Below are 23,735 nucleotides of genomic sequence, written 5' to 3' on the forward strand. Positions count from 1 at the left end.
GAGTGCGTTATTTTACGAAGATAGATCAATACATAATTTACCTGTGTCAGATTTAAGCTATTTTCATGATTTTTTTTATCATGCAAAATAAAGGTTACCCTCATATTCTTCATGCTTATAGACTAATGATTTGACAAAACATTCTATTAAGCTATTATCGATGGAAATCATCTAGTTTGACCTTATCCGGTATAATTGTCGATAATATATTTGATCATTATCATGTTTTAAGATTTTTCCTATTTCTCAATTTATAATTATTTTGTTACTACTTTTGAATTATAAATGTAAGTTTTTGGTGGTATAAATTGTTTGTTTAAAGTTATCATAAATTAATTAAATTATTTTTGATTAATTGTGAATACATCAAATATACGTGACGTTGTTGTTTTATATTTTAAATTTACATTTATAAAATTTTTAACTATTTAGTCAAAGCTCTATAATAGTCTTTAACGTATCTATATTTTATTTTCACGAAGTTCATATTTAACCTCTTTTGTTCTCTCTATACATAACATGTTACAAATCCTTAAAAAACCTATAAATCACATATTATTACCATTAAAATCTTAATATATTATCAAACACTATTTAAGTAAAACATATGCAAGTGTAGTACGCAATTTGTTTTTATTTTAACAACAAAAAAATAACCAATTGTTTTAGATATTGTTACTTTCCAATTTAATAATTTTTCAATTTTGTTGAATTAGTTAGCCAATTTAAAATAGTCTTATCTGAATCTGAGCACTCTTATCAAACAATATTCAAAAAGATTGTGAGAACAAATTAAAAAAATATCGAGATTAAGGACATATGAAAACATATCACACGGTTGTTCTGCGGTGACTAATGTTAACCTTCTATGTTATTGTCACTACACTAATGACTTTTACTTCTTAATAAGTATTAAGTATGTTTTGTTTTTATAGTTATTATATTTGATTAGGCGTGATCATTGAAACTTTTAATGATTCAATCCCCATTCATTTTATATCTAAATAATTAGATTAAATTTTCGATTTAAATCTATTTTTTTTAAAAAGTAGATTAAATATTTTTAAAATTCATATCCAAATATTTGGATCAAGTTTAAATTGAAATTTAAATATTTTGGATCAAGTTCAAAATTCAAAATATATATTTTATAAAATAAATTTAAATTGATTTTTTTTTAAACTTGTGTTCATAGGATTGACACCATAAAATTTGATATATTTTTGTCGGGGTCAACGAAACCAAATTTCAACATGAAACGAATTCGACTGACTTTTGGTCAGGACCGACAGAATTTTGGTCGAGTTTGACTTTTGACCAAATTTTGATTGGAATCGACTCGACCAAATTCGAAAGAATTTTGATCGGACTACGTGGCCAAATTTGGGCCAATTTCCTCATTCATACGTATAGTTTTATTATTTTTATTTTATTTCCGATACTTATATTATAATCTCGTTATATGAAGATTGTATCCTTAAAAGCTATACGAATAAACTGAATTACGAGGATAAACTTGTCAAAGACTATTTAGACTAAATGGCCCTTCATTTCTTGAAATAAAAAGACATTATTACTCTAACTCTCGATGCCAAAACAACAAAAACATATCATTAAAACATTAAATAAACTATTAACTTAAACACTTGTTATTATTTTAGTTCCTGCATACATATTTATATGTAGTTTTTAAATATTTTATATAAAAAAAATTAATACGATACGGTGATAACATTTATAAATTTTAGTACTTAAAACAATCTTTTATTTTATTTTTTGTAAATGTTAGTTGATTATCAATTTCGTAATAATTAGTGTACTATGAGTGGAATTAGGATAAGGAAATGAATTGAATTCATCATATTAATAATATATTTGAATCTCTTTTTTTATACATCTTTTATTTAAAATTTGAACGATCCTTTATGAGTAATGATATATGTATACCTTGATTTTATTTATATTTATTACACACTTGATATTTTTTTCTATATTTCTTTTCAAATTACATCATATAACTTATAAGTCTATAATTTATGTTCTTTGTTTAAGTGTATATTAAGTGTTAATGCATTTTGTTTATGTCCATAAGTCATTTGTCATCTTCTATAATTTATTTCATACTTTATATAAGTTTATCTAGAAATAGGTTGAATGTGAATTGGAACACGGTCTTCTTTTATTTAGTTCTAATAATTCGTACATTTCTATTTCAAATGACGGTATATATTACATTTGTAGGGACAGTTTTTTTTTTTCTTTTTTACTTTATTTAGAAATTAACATATAAAATATGTTTTTATCTTTATTGTATTTAAAAAAGAAAAAACGAGTTAACCAGCCAATTCCATAAAAAATTTGAAACTCTTCAACATCCTTCATCTAGATAACAAATAAAGCGTAAGCGGGATTGATGTATTTTACTGGGATGGAGTATGTTACTATTGTTACCCTCTAAATTGAAGCACTTAACAATTATATATTAGCAATTGGTGAAATAGTTATTTTTATGCAAAGGATAATTGATTTATATTATGTTCGGTTATGCATAATAGCATATACTACACATGTATAATATCAAACTTTGTGTATTCGTGGAGTCCCAATCTATTTTGAAGATTGTTGAATTAATTTAAACATCGCCCATAATTAGAAATGTCAATAGATCAAGTAGGGTGTGAAAAGTAGCTTCTTTTTATCCTACCTGTTGGATAAATATTTGTTTCGTATCTGTACCCGTATTTGAGTATCTCTTATGCGGGTACCTGCATATCTTTTTGATATTTACGACTATCCACAGATACCCGGATATTTACAAAAGAAAAATGTAATATTTAACAACATATTTTAACCATAAATTCAATTAAAAATACAATACATAACATTTATAAATTTCAAATAAAGTGCAAATAATCTATTTAAATAGTGTTGAACAATAATTTACAAAGAAATGTATATTTTTTAAAACCAAATGACAAAAAGTAACTAATTCAAAATTATGTTAATGTTTTAATCATGTTTTTTATTTATTTTTATTTAAAGTAGAGTATAACGAGTACGGGTACGATTACTATGATACCCGTACATATGGGTATAAAAAGTACATGTACCCGTTACCCGCAGATATCCATTTATAATATTTATTTTTTACCCGTTGTGAGTTTTATTCGCAAATACCCACATTGTACTATTTTTTTGACATCTTTGACCATAGCCATTCAAGCTATTGAGAATGTGTACGGGACATCCAGGTCCTTCATCCCATCAAATGACCAAAATATGTAGAATTTTCTTGCTTCCAATGAGTATAAATCAAATTTGATTGTAACCAGCACACTAAGAAGCATTAAAAATTCAAAAAATATATAGGTACTTATTTTGTCTAAATCATGGTTTTAGAACATTCCCAACTCACCCTCATTGTTAGACGTTTTCTATTAAGTACTGAGTAACATCTTCCATTACAAGTTAAACACATACACTGCAATCAACACTCGTTGCTTAATGAATGAGGTGCATATGTTTTACTGATGAAACATAAAGATGTGTGGATTTTTGTATGAAACCTATTTAAGAAACCAAAGGTAGATGTTGGATTGAAGAGATGAATGTTTATGTAAGTGCTTAAATTGAAAAGACTGAAAACGAATGAAGTGTACCAATAAGGTCCATTCTCAACCCAAAACAAGAGAAGATCATATTAGTTGCTTTACATAGGATCGCCCAAACATGCTACTACACGTTGAATTGGATGGCATTTTTTTTCTATTTCCGAAGACTTTAATTTTAGAACAATCCAAAATTGAAAACTACGGATAGTAAGAAAGAGTGTCACATAACATTTTTATATCAATATTTTTCACAATTCAAATTTGATGGGTCCACAGGACCTGCAGGGAAACCTATTCAAATCAAAATAGCATCAGTTGTCAGCAGTAAAACGATGGCAATTTAAAAAACACTACGCGAAATAAATACTATCATTTAAAAGAACCATCAAAATTTGAGGTAAACTGCCCCTGTGCCATCTCTTCATTGCTGTGAGACTGCAAATTACGAAAGCAAAGCAATCAATACCTCTCATGAGTGAAAATGTGAAATCATCATATGATCGGTGGCATGTTATCGAAAAGCGTGTTCGTGCATCGCAAAGAATACATCCCCAAGAGAAATAATGAAAAGCACCAAGGCCATCTCATCCATCACATCTTGGTACGACTGTCTTCAAAAATCAATTTATGAATCGCGTGCAATGCTTCGACCCCGTTGCGAATCCGTCGTCGATTACAAGCCAATCGCATCACGCCATAATTGCAAACATATAACACATAGGACATAACTCAATTTGCACAACAATGCCAACAAAACCTTGGACCATTCTGAAAGAAGATCCCTCGTGATGCATTGCACCCAGTCAACCAGAACAATTCCAAACATGACTTCCGTTCGAACAGACAATAATTGGGTAAGCAATATCAGTTTTTCAGAGATCAGAGAATGAGGTAATGAGTAGAGAGCACAATTAGAAAAATACAAATAGCAGCAAAGTAAAGGAATCATCATAAATTATTTATTGAAATTTGAAGCACTAAACTGAAGTGATGATTTACAAAGAACTCAAGCTAACAAAACCAGCTACGGTTTGAGTTACAGTTCAAGCAAGGATGATGAAAATGTTACAAGTAAACAACAACCATTTTTGGCAGAAGTGTACACAAGTAAAAAGACTCACACTTAGACGTACTCTACAACCAATTATATCCATTTCTTCTTTCTTTCTTTTTTCTCTTTCAATTAGTCTGTCCATTCTCAACACCTAAACCATACAAGACACCAGCATATTTCTCCGTTGAGCCACTGAAGAATGTATCCCTCAACTTTCTAAATGTACAAGAAGTGAGTAAACTGTCAGACCCAGCCTGATGGCACACACCAACCCTTTCCACCTCCAACAACTCTGCAAGCTTGTTCAACCCACCATGGAGGCTGTTGCAGAACTTCATCAGATGCTTGATATCATAGACCATCGGAAAATACATCTTGATCAAATCGAAGAACCCAGCCTGCGTATCTGGCAAGCTTCGGCATGTCAACAGCTTAAGGAGGTAACCAAAATCGTAGCCGCTGTGAAAGGTAACCCAATGAACAGCGTCGTTCAGCACGATTCCAGAGGACATGAGAAGCTCCCCAAACCGGTTCACGTCGATTCCCTTCTCGCTGTTCTTCTTGAAATCAATCCCGCACTGGCGCAACAACTCGATCGAATCGCTCGCGAAGATGTCTTCGCTGATGTTGAACTCGCGAAAGTTGAATTGCCAGATGCAGGGACTCTCGCTCCCGCAGGTAGGGAGGTTCCCGTTCTCGTCGGAGAAGGTGAGACCTAATTGGATCAGCTTCAGCATGTCCACGTTGTCCTTCAACGTTTGGTAGTTGTAGTCGTTGATGTTCTTGAAATTCCCCACCGGACGGAGTACCACGCCGGGGAACTCGGTATCCATCGCCACATAGTTATACTCGTCCACGATTTCACGGATCAACGCAAACTCCTCCTCGAGGTTATCGTTCCAAACCTCCCTGATTTGAACCGAATCGCCTTTCGGTATAATCGACATTTCCTATGATCGAATCCGAGGGACAAAATCACAACAGGAATCAAACCCCCCAGATCTGGCAAGAAAAAAAGCGGAAACAGTTCAGATCTAAAAGCCTAACAAATTCAAGACAAACAACTTCAATATTTAAAAAAAACGACGAACAAATCCACAAATCTAAGGGCGGCCATACCTGAAGAGGATTTGAGTGACAATAGAATTTGGAATTGGAGATCCGCGAGCGAGATTCAAGTAGATCTGAAAGAAAGAGAAGAGTATAAGATCCGTTAGAGAAGGAGGAGTGATTGTGAGTGATGGTAAGATGTTAGGAGTTTACTAGGGTTGAAGTAGGAACCCTAGAAATGGAAGTAGTTGAGAAGTGAGGAATCTAACCTTGTTATGGATGAATCGAAGGTGAAGGCGGTGCGATCTGTGCGAAGAAGTGGGAGATTTGAGCTCGGAGGAAGGGGAGGGTGAGGTCAACGAAGGGGATTGGCTGCGAAGAAGGGGAAGAGACAGGAAGTTGGGGGCGAGGGTTGAGACCTGATTTGTACTGGGTAAAGGGCGTGGGGTCGTTTTGATTAGCAACAACAACACGGGAGGTGTCGTTTACAACTGAGCTCTAGCAATGTGAAACGCGACATTATGTTAGCAGTCGTTAACATCTGTCCACAACCAAATCACCGACTTTCATTATTTTATTACTTATTCAATTTTTTCCTCTTATTTTTACATATCTATCAAAAAATTTGCAAAATTGGAGCATTTTATTTCAATTATTCGTCGACAAAGTTAAAATTCATTTATTTTTTATTTTAAATATTTTATTTATATCACAATAATAGATTTATGACCTCTCATGATTACTCTTAGTGAAATACATATTGCTTAGTAAATTCAATCATTTATTAGGATTGTTACTTGATCTATGTTGAAATAAAAACTTAAATCAAAATGAAACTTAATTAACTTCATTTACATTTTTTATTCCATTAAGAAATAACTAAATTTCTTAAATTATTTTAAAATTTTAATGAAAATATTCCTCAAATATAAATTTTAAAATACTTAAACATAATAATATTAAATAAATTTAAATTAGTTTAAATTTACATATATTTTAATTATGTTTCTTATATTCAAGTTAGAAAAACTACAAATATTATATATATATATATATATATATATATATATACACGGTTAATTTACGGTAGAAAAACATTATTATAATTAATTTGAGTGTTGTGGAATAATATTATGCACTATAATAATTACATAAAAAACATAAATTACCTTTTTATTATTAGAGCTTCGTTAAAAGATTGTATGGATATTATTATTATAGATTTGTTCAGACATACTCATTTTAATTTACTTACAAGAATTTCGTGTTTAACTCTAAAAAAAAGCATCGTTTCACGATGGAATTATTCTTCATTTGATTGTGATATATACATGAAATAAGGACAAAAACTAATAAATTTTGAATTCGCCCTAAAGTATTTTAACATTATTAGCCTCAATACATAAACAACCATGTTCTAGTTTCAAACGGGTAAAGTTATTAAGAAAATAAATAGAGAAGATTATTTGACAAAATAGTTTGGCAACAAACTCGTATGTAGTTTCGATATTTTTAATTTTGTGAAAAAAAAAACGTGAAACAACTTAATCAATTATTTAAATTGAAGTTGTTAAAGAGACAGAAATATTTGTTTTTGGTAGTAAAAAATTAATTAAAATATTGTAATTATTTTTATATTAAATTGTCTATTGATATATATATATATATATATATATATATATATATATATATATATATATATATATATATATATATATATATATATATATATATATATATATATATATATATATATATATATATATATATATACTTTTTAGTAATGAATACATATTGTAAGATCTTTTTTCTATTTAAACTTTATCCTAAAGAAGGGATTGGGCCTAACCTTTTCAAGGATCCAAGTTCAACCCACTTTGTATCCTTTAGACCCCTCACAATCACTTACTTCTCATTCTGTTACTTTTTACATAAAACAGTTTTTGCCTCCTTATAGTGCTGCAAGAACTTTGTTAGGATGCCAACTTTTGCTCCTTGAGCCAGTGATCGTCCTTGTTCGGAGCTGCCTGAGCTCATATATCCCTGTAAGTTACATTAAAACCCCATTTTCTTTATGCTTGTCTTTGTTTCTAAATTATGGTCTCACGTAGTCTTTGTCAATGTCTCATTTTCATACTTGTACGTCCTTCTTTTTCAGCTTCTTAAGCTACTGTTACTGTTGTGTTGTAGTGAGCCTTGTTAGAGCTTTCTTACACCGCAGTCCTCTTATTCTAGGTAAGGGAAATTGGGTTTCACATTTTAAAGTTATTTTGCTGGTTCCTGTTTCGTTTGGCTAAGTTTTATTAAGGTAATGGGATCTACACATTGTATTCACATGATTTCTTATTTTATGTGATTAGTGTTGTATGGAATATGAGACAAAATTGAGGAAAACATTAATTTTTGGTGTATTTCCAAGTTAAGGTTCAAATATTCATGAAAGTGTGATATTTGACGTTATTTTTTATATTCTAAAAGCGTCGGGTGGTCGCTGGGCGACTATGTCTTTTTTTTTTATATGTGCAGTTTTAGTAAAATTGACTTCCCGTTAGATTGAGCTCAAATTTGGACATTTTGTTCATAACATGTTATTTTGTGGTTTGACCGGTTGGATCGTCGATTAGATGTCTGTAGTTTGAGAAATGTGTCACGCATTACTGCAGTGATGTTGGTTTTGTGATAATAAATTGTTTTATGAATTTTGGTGGAAGAATTATGGTTGTGTGTTGTGTTTGATTGTATGGAATTGCAGGTACTTAAATGTTGACACTCACTTATTTGGGATGAATACTATTTTGTGATATATGTATGTCATGGTATGCATTTATAAAGTATGAGATTAAATGAAATATTGTTGTGTTGAGTATGAAATGGAAAACATGACTTGTTTGGTTGGTGGTGGATTGGCATTAGACTTTAATGATTGAGATGACATGTGGAAATTGTTGGTAAAAGAGTTTTAAGGGAAACTTTTGGTGATGGTGGTTAGTGTATACCTTATGAAAAATGTTTAGATAAAAGAAAGTATCATGAACTCTAATAATCATTCACGCTCACATAGAGCATAATGATTTATGTGGTGAGAGTGCAGGAGGTCCAAGACATTAGAGAATTAATCGTGTGTGTGGTTGGGTGATAACCCCTTGCGTTTAGACTCTGCAGAGTTTAGAAACCACCATAGGCGCATACTTCCTTTAGAATTCTATATCAAAAGTATAATCCAGATAATTGAGTCAGAGGGTCCTGCATTTGTTTGTTATCACATGAATTGGGTGCTTACTACTTTGTATGTTTATAACCTGATTTAACATTTACTTGCTTAATAACATGTTGAAAAATATTTTTACTATATCTTACCCCTTCTCTTTGTGTTTGTTTTCTTCTTTGACTTTTCCTTTTTGTGATGATCACCAAATCTTTGGTGTGAGCATATGTGGAGACTCTTGTGATCGTGATGTTGGCAGGAAGGTTGCAGTGTAGTTAGGTTTCTTGGATCCTTTATTGCTCATTGTTGAGCCTTTCTTCTTGTGTACTGTTATTTTGTAATTTCTTGCCCTGTGAGCAAATTTTCAAATAATTTGGGATAACTGAAAAATGTTAATTCTAAATATACTTTGTGTTGGTGCCCTATTTTATACTATAAACATGCATAGTTCTATTTATTTGAATTATTCAACTAAATTGGGACATTACACCTATGATTTCAAAAAGTGTGTTCTATAATTTAATTGATAATTATTTCATGGTTAAAAAATAACATAATTAATTATTTAAAATAGTATTAAATACAACAAATATATATATATATATATATATATATATATATATATATATATATATATATATATATATATGATCTATGTAACGACCTGCTTTGTAAAACAAACATATAATTTATAAGAATAAATATATAAGCATATAATATAATATGTATTTAGGGTGAGTAAAACAAAATCAAACTTCTAAACTATAATTAATATTTCACTAATTAACTAGGATGATCAATATCGAGATATAAGGTTAATTTAATAAAAAAATTTAGAAGGGATCACGAAAGAGATAACCAGAGACATTTCAATTCATCAACGACAATTATTTATTTTCTAGATGGACTTCATTAACTTGTTTTTTTTTTTTTCATTTCAATTTTTTTTCCATAATTGTAGATACATTCATGCTCGTTTCAATTTTATTTATTCGTATCTCGTGTGTATTTTCATTTTTCTGTTATATTTGTTCAAATATTTTATTATTTTTTTCAATAATTTATTATTTTGTTTTCTTACCATTTTCTAAACATGATCCTTCAATAACTCATATAAGAAGTTGTGGAGCTTTGTTGTCTTATAGGGGAAGGCTTTGGCCCACCCATTTTTTTATACATGTAAATTAATATATAAATAAAAGTTTGTTTGTTTTTTCGGTTTTAGTATATTTTGATGCACAAAGTTAATATGTGAATTGTGTGTCAATGATGCACAAAGTTAAGCATGAGACAGTGTTATTCTTACTTGAAAATTTGATTATTTTATTCTTAATTGATTTATAAATCATATCAAGAGAAGAATTTGTCATAATCAATAATCAACCAATTATGTTTATGGGAAGTGAGATAAAAGTTTGTTTTAAAAAGTGAAATATATCCCAAGATACAACTTTGCAAATTTTCAATATTACTTTTTTTCATGCACAGTTTTAGTTTCACCAAATGATAAATTATTTTTTGAAACAATTTCTACTTATAAGTTATTTGGAAAACGTTATCTTGTTACACTAATGTATTTAAAATTTAGCCACATTTTAAGTGGTGTTTTTCTAACTCACGTTATTGTCGATTCATTCCTACATTTTTTGAATAAAATTTTCTCTTAATCTTTTGCATAAATGAATTGTTCAGTTTTACGAAGACAAAATTTCAGATTAAATGAACAAATAACTGTTATGATAATTTCAATCGATTTTGTTATTAACCTAACTGGTTAGGTCTTAATCTATTACATTATTAGCCGCCTAATTTATTAGTTCGTCAATTTTTCCAATTCATTTAAAATTTTTACACCATTGATTAATAGTAAATTATGTTGAATTATGAATCCAAAAAATATTATAAGAAGCATCAAACAATCGATATAATTGAATTATCCCAATATTAAAAGCAGTTTCTACTAATATAATAATAATAATATGCAGAAGCGTATCTAATCAGTAATTAAGGACAATATAGATGAATAATGATATCTGATATTCCAAATCAAATCAATGAAAGACTAAAATTAGTTTACATGTGAGATAATACTGTTCTCTTTCTGGTAGGGTTTTCTAAAAGGTATCTTACAAATGTGTTTTTACATTGTCTCATAGAACTGACTAATGGGATATCAATTTTATATCCTTACCAGCAGAGACCAGGTATCTCTCAACAAGTTCCTGAATACTTAAGTCCATCACAGACCTATCATTGAACAATCCAACCCATCACGGATCATTCATCAGAAACCGAATATATACTATCCATAAATTAATAACAATTGTGCAATATAATTGATATTTACAAATAATTTAATTTATTAATTAATGTTAATCCACAATAATAATAGAGAATAATAATTTTATATAATAAAATTATATAAAATACAACAATAATTATACACATGGTTAAATAACACTTAGACATATAAAAAACAACAACTTTATCTTTTTTGACGTAATAACAACATCAAATAAATATTTCTCAATAATTTTCTGAACGTATACTTTTAATTGTTATATTGTTTAACAAATATTAAAAAAATATTCAATGGTAGAAATTCAAGGTAAATAAAATATTGAAATCTATTTTTCCATTGGTGATTGAACTTCAACTTAACAAAAACAAGATATTTACGTGAAGGGAAAATCAAGGATTAAAATTTTCATAAATAACATTGAAGATAAACGTATAATTGAAAGTCCAATTTTTTATCGAAAGAGATCAAATTAAAAATGCAAAAGGATGAAATGGAATTTATCTTTGAATTATATCAAAAGTTTGTCTCACTACATGATTAAAATTTCGAATGTTTCACTGGGGGAACCATAAAATTTAGAGTTTGTGTAACATAATTGAGATTCAATTCCTTTTTCATTATCCTTCACTTTCTATTTATTCCAAACAAAATATTAATGTTTTTTATATTAGTATTTAACTTTCATTCTGTATTTTATGTCCTCTAAAAGTGTAATTGTTTATTATCGAAATAAAATTTCAACTTTAAATGAAAAAAGCAACCCTTAAAGCATGTTAAACAACCAATAATCTGTAAGATTGTGTTAGAATATGTGGTTCTCATTCAATTCCTAATATCACATGTTACTTAATCACTAATTTTTAATCATTACTCTGCTTAAGTTTTAGAGACTCTTCATATGGCCTATTTATTGCTTCAGTTTTGAAGACTCTTCATATGACCTATTTACTGGTGCAGTTTTGAAGACTCTTCATGTGGCCTATTTACTAGTGCAGTTTTTGAAGACTCTTCATATGGCTTATTGAGTGGTTCAGCTTTGAAGCCTATAAATAACATTTCCATGACTTGAAAAAAATATAGAAAAACATTTACAGAGACACACTTTGTAATAGACACCTGAGTGTTTTTTGGTGAGGATTCTTGTTCCCATTTAAGAGCTTTGTACTCTTCTTTTCATAGTGGAACTTTGTTCATTATCGTCCCGTGGTTTTTCCTCTTACATTCAACAGAGGTTTTCCACGTAAATCCTTGTGTGTTATTTCTCTTGCTCTTTTATTTGCTTCTCTTTAATTTCCAATTGTCACGATCCTGCGCTTCCGCATGCTACGATACCATAACAAGTGGTATCAGAGCTCTTAGTTGGAAATTCCAAAATGTCTGCAAAATTTGACATTGAGAAGTTTGATGGCAAGATTAGTTTTTCTATTTGGCGAGTCCAAATGAGGGCTGTTCTAACCCAGAGTGGATTAAAGAAGGCTTTAGATGGAATAGAAAATAAGCCAGCTTCCATGACTGATGAGCAGTGGGAGGAGTTGGATGAAAAGGCGCTATCATCAATCCAACTCTCTTTATCAAAGGAGGTTCTCCGTGAAGTAGCAAATGAAACAACCATTGCTGCATTATGGCTAAAGTTAGAGTCTTTATACATGACCAAGAGCCTTGCAAACAAGCTTCGTCTCAAAGAACGCTTGTATACCATTTGAATGGTTGAAGGTACTCCTATTCAATCTCACCTTAATGAGTTTAATTCTATCCTTTTGGATCTGGAAAATATTGATATTAAAATTGATGATGAAGATAAAGCTGTTTTGTTGGTTGTCTCTCTATCTTCTACCTATAAACACTTCAAAGAAATTATGTTGTATGGAAATAATGATACCTTATCCTTTGAAGATGTTAAATCTAATTTATTGTCCAAAGAAAAATTTGATCTTGAAGTTCATTCTGTGGACAAGGGTGAGGGTTTAAGTGTCAGAGGTAGAACTCAAGAAAGAAGGAGTACAAGTGACAAAAAGTTCAGATCCAAGTCTAGGGGACGCAAATCCAACAAATTTTGTCGCTATTGTAAGAAACCTGGACACGAGATTTCTGATTGTTTTATCTTGAAGAAAAAACAAGAAAAACAAGAAAAAGGAAAAGCCGCACAATCCCCTGAAGCTGCCAATATTGAAGCTGACTCTGACGGTGACATTACTTTGTCTGTTGTCTCTTCTAATAAGAGGAGTAAAACAGAGTGGATCCTTGATTCTGGATGTACTTTTCATATGTGTCCCTATAAGGACTTATTCACTACTTTTGAATTTGTTGATTGTGGTGTTGTCTTGATGGGTAATGATGCCCAATGCAAGATTGCAGGAATAGGTACAATTCAGATCAAGACTAATGATGGTGTCGTCAGGACTTTGTCTGATGTTCGCTATATACCCGAATTAAAGCGAAACTTAATTTCACTTGGCACTCTTGAATATCTCGGGTGCAAGTACTCAGCTGAAGGTGGAGTTCTAAAGGTATCAAAAGGTTCTCTTGTTCTCTTGAAAGCTAACCGAATTGGAAGCTTATATGTCCTGCAAGGGACTGTTGTGACAGGTTCAGTAGTTGTATCATCTTCTATGGCTGAAAATGATGTCACTAAATTATGGCACATGCGCCTAGGCCATATGAGTGAAAAAGGCATGCATCTTCTAAGCAAGCAAGGATATCTTGGTAAGCATGTCATTGGTAAGTTGGAGTTTTGCAAACATTGTGCTTTTGGGAAACAAAAAAAGGTTAGTTTCTCTACAACAACTCACAATACAAAAGGTATTCTTGATTATATTCACTCTGATCTTTGGGGGCCTTCTAAAGTTCCTTCCTATGGAGGACGTCGTTATATGATGACTATCATTGATGACTTTTCCCGTAAGGTTTGGGTTTATTTTTTGCGACATAAAAATGAGACTTTCCCCACATTCAAGAAGTGGAAAACTCTTGTTGAAACCCAGACTGGGAATAAAGTAAAGAAGCTCAAAACAAATAATGGATTAGAGTTTTGTAATGGTGACTTTAATGAGTTTTGCACAAATAATGGTATTGTTATACACAAAACCATTCCAAGGAATCCCCAACAAAATGGTGTTGCAGAACGAATGAACAGGACTCTACTTGAGAGAGCTCGTTGTATGCTCTCAAATGCTGGGATATGGGATCGACATGATCTTTGGACCGAGGCAGTTTCTACTGCATGCTACTTGGTCAATCGTTCTCCACATTCAGCACTTGACTTCAAAGTTCCAGAAGAGATTTGGTCAGGTAATCTTGTTGATTATTCTAATTTAAGAATTTTCGGATGTCCTGCATATGCACATATTAATAATGGCAAATTAGCTCCAAGAGCTATTGAGTGCATATTTCTAGGTTATGCATCTGAATCAAAGGGGTATCGTTTATGGTGCTCTGAGTCAAAGTCTCAAAAGCTAATTCTTAGCAAAGATGTAATTTTCAATGAGGATGCATTATTATCTTCTGGAAAACAGTCTTTTGTGCCTTCTTCTACCAATACAGGTACTATACAGGGTACTAATGAGAAGGTGAAGTTTGAATTCAAATCTGAAGTTCCTGGTATTGATGTCCCATCTTCCTCTACAAATGAATCCAATAATGATCATGATGATGATGATTAATGTGATGATAGAACCACTTCTCCTATTCAACAACAAGGAGATGATTATTCTATTGCTCGGGACAGACCAATAAGACAAATCAGAAAGCCAGCTAGATACACTAATGATTATTTAACTGCCTATGCATTGTCAATTGCACAAGAGGTAAATGATGGTGTTGAGCCTGTCAGCTACACTGAAGCTGTTTCTTGTGTTGAGTCTTCTCAATGGCTAGGGGTTATGAATGAAGAAATTCAAAGTCTTTATAAAAACAATACTTGGACTCTGACAGAACTTCCTAAAGACAAACGACCATTAAAGTGTAAATGAATCTATAAGAAAAAAGATGGCATTCCCGGGGTTGAAAATGCAAGATGCAAAGCACGACTAGTCGTTAAAGGCTTTAATCAAAAGGAAGGTATTGACTTTAATGAGATATTCTCACCTGTTGTTCGTCATACTTCTATTCGTGTTTTGCTTGCTTTTGTTGCTTTGTTTGATTTGGAGTTCGAGCAACTAGATGTAAAGACAGCTTTTTTACATGGAGAGCTGGAAGAAGAAATTTACATGGAACAACCAGAGGGATTTATTGTTCCTGGAAAGGAGCATTTTGTTTGTCGTTTGAAGAAATCCTTATATGGCCTCAAGCAAGCACCTAGGCAATGGTACAAGAGGTTTGATTCTTTCATGATTGGACAAGGTTATTGCAGGAGTCAATTTGATGACTGTATTTATTTTCAAACATTCCAAGATGGATCTTTCATATACTTGTTACTATATGTTGATGATATGTTAATTGCATCACGTGACAAGTTTTCTATCAGGAAATTAAAAACTCAACTAAGCAATGAGTTTGAAATGAAAGAATTAGGTGCAACAAAGAAAATTCTTGGTATGGAGATTCGCAGGGACCGTCAAGCTGGTAAATTGTTTTTATCTCAACAAAGGTATATTGAGAAAGTACTTGATAGGTTTAATATGAATGATTGTAAACCTGTTTCTACTCCACTTGCTGCACATTTCAAGTTATCCTCAGATCTTTGCCCAGATACAAAGGAAGATATGGAGTACATGTCATATGTTCCTTATGCTAATGCTATTGGCAGTCTTATGTATGTCATGATATGCACCAGGCCAGACCTTGCATATGCTGTTAGCATGGTAAGCCGGTATATGCATAATCCCGGCAAGAAACACTGGAATGCTGTAAAATGGATTTTTCGATATCTAAAAGGTACTTCTCATGTTGGCTTGGTATTTGACAAAAAAATGGCTACAACTGATAATGTTGTAGGATATGTTGACTCAGATTATGCTGGTGATCTTGATCGAAGAAGATCTCTCTCAGGTTACATCTTTACCCTCTGTAATAGTGCTATCAGTTGGAAAGCAACACTTCAATCTATTGTTGCATTATCTACAACCGAAGCAGAGTATATTTCAGCCACAGAGAGAGTGAAAGAGGCTATTTGGCTCCGAGGTTTGGTAAATGAACTTGGTCTAACACAGAAAGTTCTTACTGTGTTTTGTGATAGCCAAAGTGCTATTCATTTAACCAAGAATAATCGTTATCACGACAAGACCAAACACATCAATATAAAACATCACTTTATTAGAGATGTTGTTGTTGTTGGAGAAATTATGGTTGAAAAGATTCACACTTCTGAGAATCCAGCAGACATGCTTACCAAGCCGCTTCCAATTACCAAGTTTGAACATTGTTTGGACTTGGTTGGTCTATACAGCACTTGAATGCCCTTTGGGGCTTTATCGGACGATGAACACTTGTAGAATTCGAACCAAGGTGGAGATTGTTAGAATATGTGGTTCTCATTCAATTCCTAATACCACATGTTACTTAAGCACTAATTTTTAATCATTACTCTGCTTAAGTTTTAGAGACTCTTCATATGGCCTATTTACTACTTCAGTTTTGAAGATTCTTCATATGACCTATTTACTGGTGCAGTTTTGAAGACTCTTCATATGGCCTATTTACTAGTGCAGTTTCTGAAGACTCTTCATATGGCTTATTGAGTGGTTCAACTTTGAAGCCTATAAATAACATCTCCATGACTTGAAAAAAATATAGAAAAACATTTACAGAGACACACTTTGTAATAGATACCTGAGTGTTTTTTGGTGAGGATTCTTGTTCTCATTTAAGAGCTTTGTACTCTTCTTTTCATAGTGAAACTTTGTTCATTATCGTCCCGTGGTTTTTCCTCTTACATTCAACAGAGGTTTTCCACGTAAATCCTTGTGTGTTATTTCTCTTGCTCTTTTATTTGCTTCTCTTTAATTTCCAATTGTCACGATCCTGCGCTTCCGCATGCTACGATACCATAACAAATTATTTTATGAAACATATTTACCCATATACAAACTAAACTAATAGTTTATATAAACATCTTTTAAAACGTTGCCGTTGTATCACATTTGCTAATAAGGTTCACATGAATTTAAACCTTTCATTTAAGTTAACACATTTCACATTGTAATAAATGCTCTTTCTGGCTTACAAACAAATATAGATTAACTATTTTTTTTTAACTTAAAAAAAAATCTTAAAACATTTTACAGTATATTTTTTTTTCTCGAACAATAAATGGTATAACTACTCGTGTACTGACTTGGGCAGCCTCTATTGACTCACGTGATTTTTTTTAAACGTTTGCCAAATTTAAATTAAAAAGGTGATTTCAAATCTAAACATGTGAATCCAATGTTAAAGGCGATGAAAATACTTGTAAAAAACCATAATTTACTTCGCCTAAACTCATTTAATTAACATTAATTGTACAAAACCAAAGCAATCTAAAATTAAATTTATAAACTAAAGATTAGTGCAACTATTGGCTGTCCTTGTGTGATTTCCTAAGAGAATATATACAAACAAGATTTTTACTGTATATGAAATTATTAATTTAAACAATTACATTTGGAATATGTTGATAGCAATAATGTTTATTAGAGTGGGTCTGTATGATGGAGGATGGCGAGGGTGAAGTGAAGCGAATGAGCACGAATAATAATTGAATATGAAGTTATTTCTCAACTCCCATCCACGTCACCTTCATCATTCACCCATACCATGAATGGTCAAAAATGGCAGCTCAATATTCCAATGCGTATGCCATTTCCATGCCATGTCACCGCCGTCACACATCCACGTTCTTTCACGAACGCCCTAAACGACTGACAGATTCTACAAGTACGATGTTTTACCATTTTCATCGTCTGTTTGTCAGCATGTTGAAATTTCCATGATTTTTTCACGGGGAATAGCTTTAGGTTGCGTTTGGATCGAAGATCCAGTCTATGTTTGTTTGGTTCGAAGAGTTTGTTTTTGCCATAAATTGATTTAAAGATTATTTTGAATTGATTTTTAGACATAAAATTAATATGTGTTTGGTTTCCAAAATTAATTAAAAAGTAAAAAAGTTATGTTGAATGAAAAATAATTATTTTTGTTTTCTGTGTTTGAAATCATTCTTCAATGTTGAATTATACATAAACGTATTAAGAAGAGTGAAAATGAGTGATTTTATAAAAATAAAGAAAAAAATTTGAAAATATAATTGTTTTAGATTATGGGAAAATATGAGAAATGAAGACAAATAAGAATAACAAGTCTCATCAAAGTTTTTAAGCAATGGTTTGATTTGATATATTAAAATAATTTTAATTGTTAGGTTATAATTTTACTTTTATGTTTAAAAAGTAATTTAAAATAAATAACAAAAAGTGTAAATTATATTAAAATAAAATAATTTTAATTAATGAAATCATAATTAAATAAAATTAGATTAGTTGAAATTAAAGTGAAACAAATTGTGGATTATTGATTTAAATGAAATAAAAGGGTTAAGTACGATTTTAGTTATTGAATTACGCAAAATTAAAATTTGTTTATTTTTTAAAATTTGATATATTATGATTTTAAACTTTAAAAATTATGAATATAGTATTTTTAACTCAATTATATTAAATTTTTTTATATGTCAACCACATTTTTTACTAACATATTATTTAATTATATTATTTGACTTGTTCCGTTTCAATGTTTGATGGGGAATACATTTGACACATTAAACAAATTTAACTTAATTAGGGTTAAAAATATTACATTAATTAATTTTTAAAGTTTGAAGACCAAAATGTATTAAAATTCCAAATATGAACGAATTGAATTGATGAGATTATTTGAAATTTATATATATATATATATATATATATATATATATATATATATATATTTGTGTAGGGTTAATTTAAATAAAAATGGGATCCTCAAACATCTAGTTTTAACTCTCTCATCCACACACTTGTGACTATGAATGACAAAAATAGTCTTGTTCACGGGTATCTACTAATAAATTTCACAATGGATTGCTGGTACTCGTAAGTATTTGTTACCTTCATATAAGGAATATTTTAATATTCGTTTATAAATGGGTCATTTGGGAATATTACACTACTCGTACACGAGAAGGATATCCGTTACCCGCACAAAATTAAAATTATTATTTTATTTTATTTTATTAAGTTAAATTTAATTAAAATTAAATTAAATTTTAATATATATATATATATATATATAGTTTATTTATATTTTATTTTTAAACTTTTTAAATTTTGATATCCACAAGTATTTTTTAAATAAGTATTTGGCAAGTAATGTATTGAATGTTTTGTTGTGGATCGGGTTACAGGTAGACATTTCGTGTTCGACCTAATCCATTGTTATTCCTAATTGTGACCTTCATCATCAACCTCTTGACTGTCGATGCATTCGATATTGTTTTCAAATCTACATATATCTATTGAAAATCGATTATTGTTAAATATATAAGGAGTAGAGTAAGTTTTTCACTCACATGTACACGTGAGAAATAAACAATGTGAAAAAAAAAAGCACTCAAATGCACCAACAAAAATCAATTATATGTGACAAAAGAGTGAGGTAAATTAACTATCCACCATCATATAACTTATTTTCTTCACAAAAAAAATGATTATTACCTCGTCTTCCCAACAATTTGTACAAAAATGATTTCCCTCATGGTTACCTTACCAAATCACACTCCTTGTATTTGATTTCAACAACACCAATTTCATACAATTAACATTATCAATATAAATGCAACAATTTAATCGCATTTGTCACAGGTATTTAATGGTCAATTCAAAATTTCACCTACATCCATGGTTAAGAAGCGAAATAATTTTCATTGTGTGCATCCAATGTACGGTAAGAATATCTGTCATAATTCCTTACATGGTGCAACTCTGTATGCACTACGAAAAGAGTTGCACCATGAAGTGAGGTGAAAAAAGAGTAAAAAAAAAAAACGAATGTAAATGAAGAACAATTGTGTAATCTCACATTTGCTGAGACATCTTTTTGTTTTATTTTCTCACCGCTAACAGATACCTTTATTTACTCACTCTTATTTCCATGTTTGCAAATATACTTAAATAGATTTACATGTACAATAAACTAGTAACCCATAACTTTACTAAATCATAGAGCGAAATCACCTATCTTTGTAATTTGAGTATCATTACTTTATCAAATCATATTTATGAGTAGACAAATAGATAAAATATATAATTGGTCAATTAAAGTTGAGTTTTTGGATAATTGAATTACTCCTTACTAATTAAGAACTTTTATTTGCCCTATGATATTTCGTTAGGCTCAACTTCTATTAGCGTTGTCCAATTTTTTCAAAAAACCCTTTTTGTCCGGTGCAGTATGAAGATGTGCTTGAAAGAAAAAAATCATGCAACGTTAGTAACGTTTTATTTTTCCAATATACTAGTACGCTTGTCTTTTTAGTTTTGGAAAACGTGAAGTTCGGCTTGACAGGGATATGGTTCACTGAATACGTAAACCAAGGATGTCCACAAACGTGAACCAAAAATGTCCATAAACGTAAGCTAAGAATGTCCATAAACTGCTCGACAGAATGTGATTCATTGAATAGCTACGAGGCCAAAACTGTTACTGCGTACTTAGTATTGAAATACGCGATGGTGTTGTTTTCTACAACAACGAATTGAAATTTCTTCACGAAAGTCGTATTTAAATTTTACTCGTCTTTCTTGGAAATAAAATTTACACGTTGAAACCAAAGAACTTGATATGTATTCAAAAATTTTACAAGATAAGGAAGGAGTTTTAACAACAATATCAATTTTACAAAGACACAGCATGGGATAATTTTTTCACTTAAACAAATTCACACTTTTCTTTTTCTTCTAATTTTATTAAATTAGACAATTGAGTTTGAAATTATGTTTTTTTAAACACATCGAGGTTTATTAAAAAGCTATGAAAAGATCACACATTTAAGTTACGTAATATATAATATTTAAAGAATTAAATATTTTAATAGTAAATTATAGGCTTAAATATACATTTGGTCCCTATTTTTGTTGATTTTATTCAATTTGGTCCATATTTTCGTTTTATGTTCAATTAGGTCCTCATTTTTGTCAAATTGTGGTCAATTTGGTCTTTTTCACTAACGGTGTTTAAATAGTTAACGTTTTTGAATAGTACATGCCACGTGTCAGTTCCTGGTTTTTTTGATTTTTTTAATTTTTTTTAATTTTTTTAAATTTTTTTTTAAATTTTTTTAATTTCAAAATAATGGTCCACGTGTCAAGTCACAATTGTGCCACGTGTCAATGCTAGTGCCACGTGTCAGTTTGTGGTAATATTATTATTTTTGTTCAATTTAGTCCTTATATTCGTTATTTTTGTTCAATTTAGTTCCAATTTTTATTAAAATAAATCAATTTTGTCCTTTTCAAATTGACACTAAATTTAATATCTTTTATACAAATTATATTAATATTTTTTCTAAAATTGACCTTTAAATTTATTATTTTTTAAATTTAATTATAAATTGAATAAATTCTTATATTTAATTTCTAAACAGAATATAATTATTTAAAATATTATAAGAATATAATTATTAATTTTTTTTTCTAATATTTATATTCTAAAATATTTTTAAAATTGATATATAAAAATATTTTAAATATTCAAAATATTTTAGAAAAATAAACTAATATTTGTAAAATTAACATTTACATATAAAATATTTTAGATTTTAATATCTAAAATGCAATAAAAATATTAAATATTTTAAATTTAAATGTAAATTTTACAAATGTTAATATATATTTTTAAAATTTTAATAATTATATTTTAATTATATTTAAATAATTATATTCTATTTAATAATTGAAACTAAAAATTATATTCAATTAATAATTAAATATTATAATTTATAACTAAATTTAAAAAATAAGTAATAATAATGTCAATTTTAAAAATTAAATGGTTTTATTTTAACAAAATTTGGGATTAAATTAAACAAAAATAACGAATATAGAGACTGAATTGAACAAAAATAACGAATATAGGGACTAGATTGAACAAAATAATAATACTACAAGACATTGACATCTGACACAATTGTGACTTGACACGTGGACACTTTATTTGAAATTAAAAAAATTTTAAAAAATTTTAAAAAAATTAAAAAAAAAATCAAAAAAACCAGGAACTGACACGTGGCATGTACTGTTCAAAAACATTAATTATTTAAACACCGTTAGTGAAAAGGACCAAATTGACCACAATTTGACAAAAATAAGAACTTAATTGAACATAAAACAAAAATAGGAACCAAAATAAAATCAACAAAAATAGGGAGCAAATGTATATTTAAGCCTAAATTATAATTGATTATTTGATAATTTTAAAAATGAAAACAGGGATGAGAAAAGTACAGAGATTTCAGTAAGCGTTTCTTTAACATATGTTAAAATAACAAGATATCTAGAATTAAAATTAAGTGCTTTCATAGCTCAGTTGGTTAGAGCATCCGTTTAGTAAGCGGGAGGTCTTGAGTTCGATTCTCAATGAAAGCAAACTTGTAAAGTAAATATTTTTTGACTTTATACTGGACGGTCTTGAGTTCAATACCTAGCCAAAACATTTTGTTTTTTCAGTCTTTTTTAACACTTCACTGATTAAAAAACCCGTTTCATTCACTCAATTTGTTAAAAGATAGTTTTCGTATTATTTTAAATTATTAATTTGTTTTTTATGCTTATGTTTTTGAATTTGCTTTAAATATTCTTACAAGTCTATGTTATTAATCATATTTAATATAATCTCAATATTGAAAATATTTTAAGAAGTACTTATGTTTTTCAAAAAAAGTTAAATAACTATATTTATATCATTTTATTATAAGTGACATCTAAGTATAAGTAATACAAAATGTTATTTATTTTCTACTTTTTTTCAAAATAGTAAAAAATTCAGAATAATTTTGAATAGAAAACTGAATTCGTTGTTTATTATTATTATTAGCAATACATTTAAATTTTTAGGTATTTTTTTACTAAAAACATGTAACTTTAGAATAAATTTGTATATGATATATATATATATATATATATATATATATATATATATATATATATATATATATATATATATATAAAAGCTGTTTCAAAAATAAAAATAAAAATCTAAGCTGTATTTTTTTTTTTACTTTCTCATTAAATAAAAGATAAAAGAAACACACTTTCCAACTTGCTAAAATCAAATTGACTGAGAATCATGGAAAGCATTATGTTGAACTTTAGTTAAATATCTTAATTTTAAAGTTTGAAATACTTATCTAAAACCGTCTCTGCAAGGATGTGTGTTTTTTTTTTATTTATTGTGATAATAGAGTCTCCGATGAAAATAAATATATTTAATATGGAATTTTTAATAGAGGAGCTAATAAAATGTAAGAGAATTTAGTCTTGTTTTTAAATTTAGAAACAATAAGAAAAA

The 23,735-nt window shown here is 29.5% G+C and overlaps 1 protein-coding gene and 1 non-coding gene across 2 annotated transcripts; one reads left to right on the plus strand and one right to left on the minus strand.

The window, feature by feature from the left end:
• Positions 1–4,544: 4,544 nt before the first annotated feature.
• Positions 4,545–6,223, minus strand: LOC114164146 (probable CCR4-associated factor 1 homolog 7). Its single transcript, XM_028048690.1, has 3 exons — positions 5,985–6,223; positions 5,785–5,849; positions 4,545–5,667 (listed from the first exon to the last, which is right to left on the minus strand). The coding sequence occupies exon 3, from the start codon at positions 5,610–5,612 to the stop codon at positions 4,791–4,793; it is 822 nt and encodes a 273-aa protein (XP_027904491.1). The 5' UTR covers positions 5,613–5,667; positions 5,785–5,849; positions 5,985–6,223; the 3' UTR covers positions 4,545–4,790.
• Positions 6,224–22,739: 16,516 nt separating this feature from the next.
• Positions 22,740–22,813, plus strand: TRNAT-AGU. The gene has a single exon. It is a non-coding gene; the product is annotated as a tRNA-Thr (tRNA).
• The last annotated feature ends 922 nt before the right edge of the window (positions 22,814–23,735 follow it).

Source organism: Vigna unguiculata, chromosome 9 (assembly GCF_004118075.2).
Source record: "Vigna unguiculata cultivar IT97K-499-35 chromosome 9, ASM411807v1, whole genome shotgun sequence".
NCBI classification, from domain to species: Eukaryota; Viridiplantae; Streptophyta; class Magnoliopsida; order Fabales; family Fabaceae; genus Vigna; species Vigna unguiculata.

Bases quoted from the DNA above. Each gene is read 5' to 3' on its own strand.
- LOC114164146 (XM_028048690.1), bottom strand. From the start codon at position 5,612: ATGTCGATTATACCGAAAGGCGATTCGGTTCAAATCAGGGAGGTTTGG.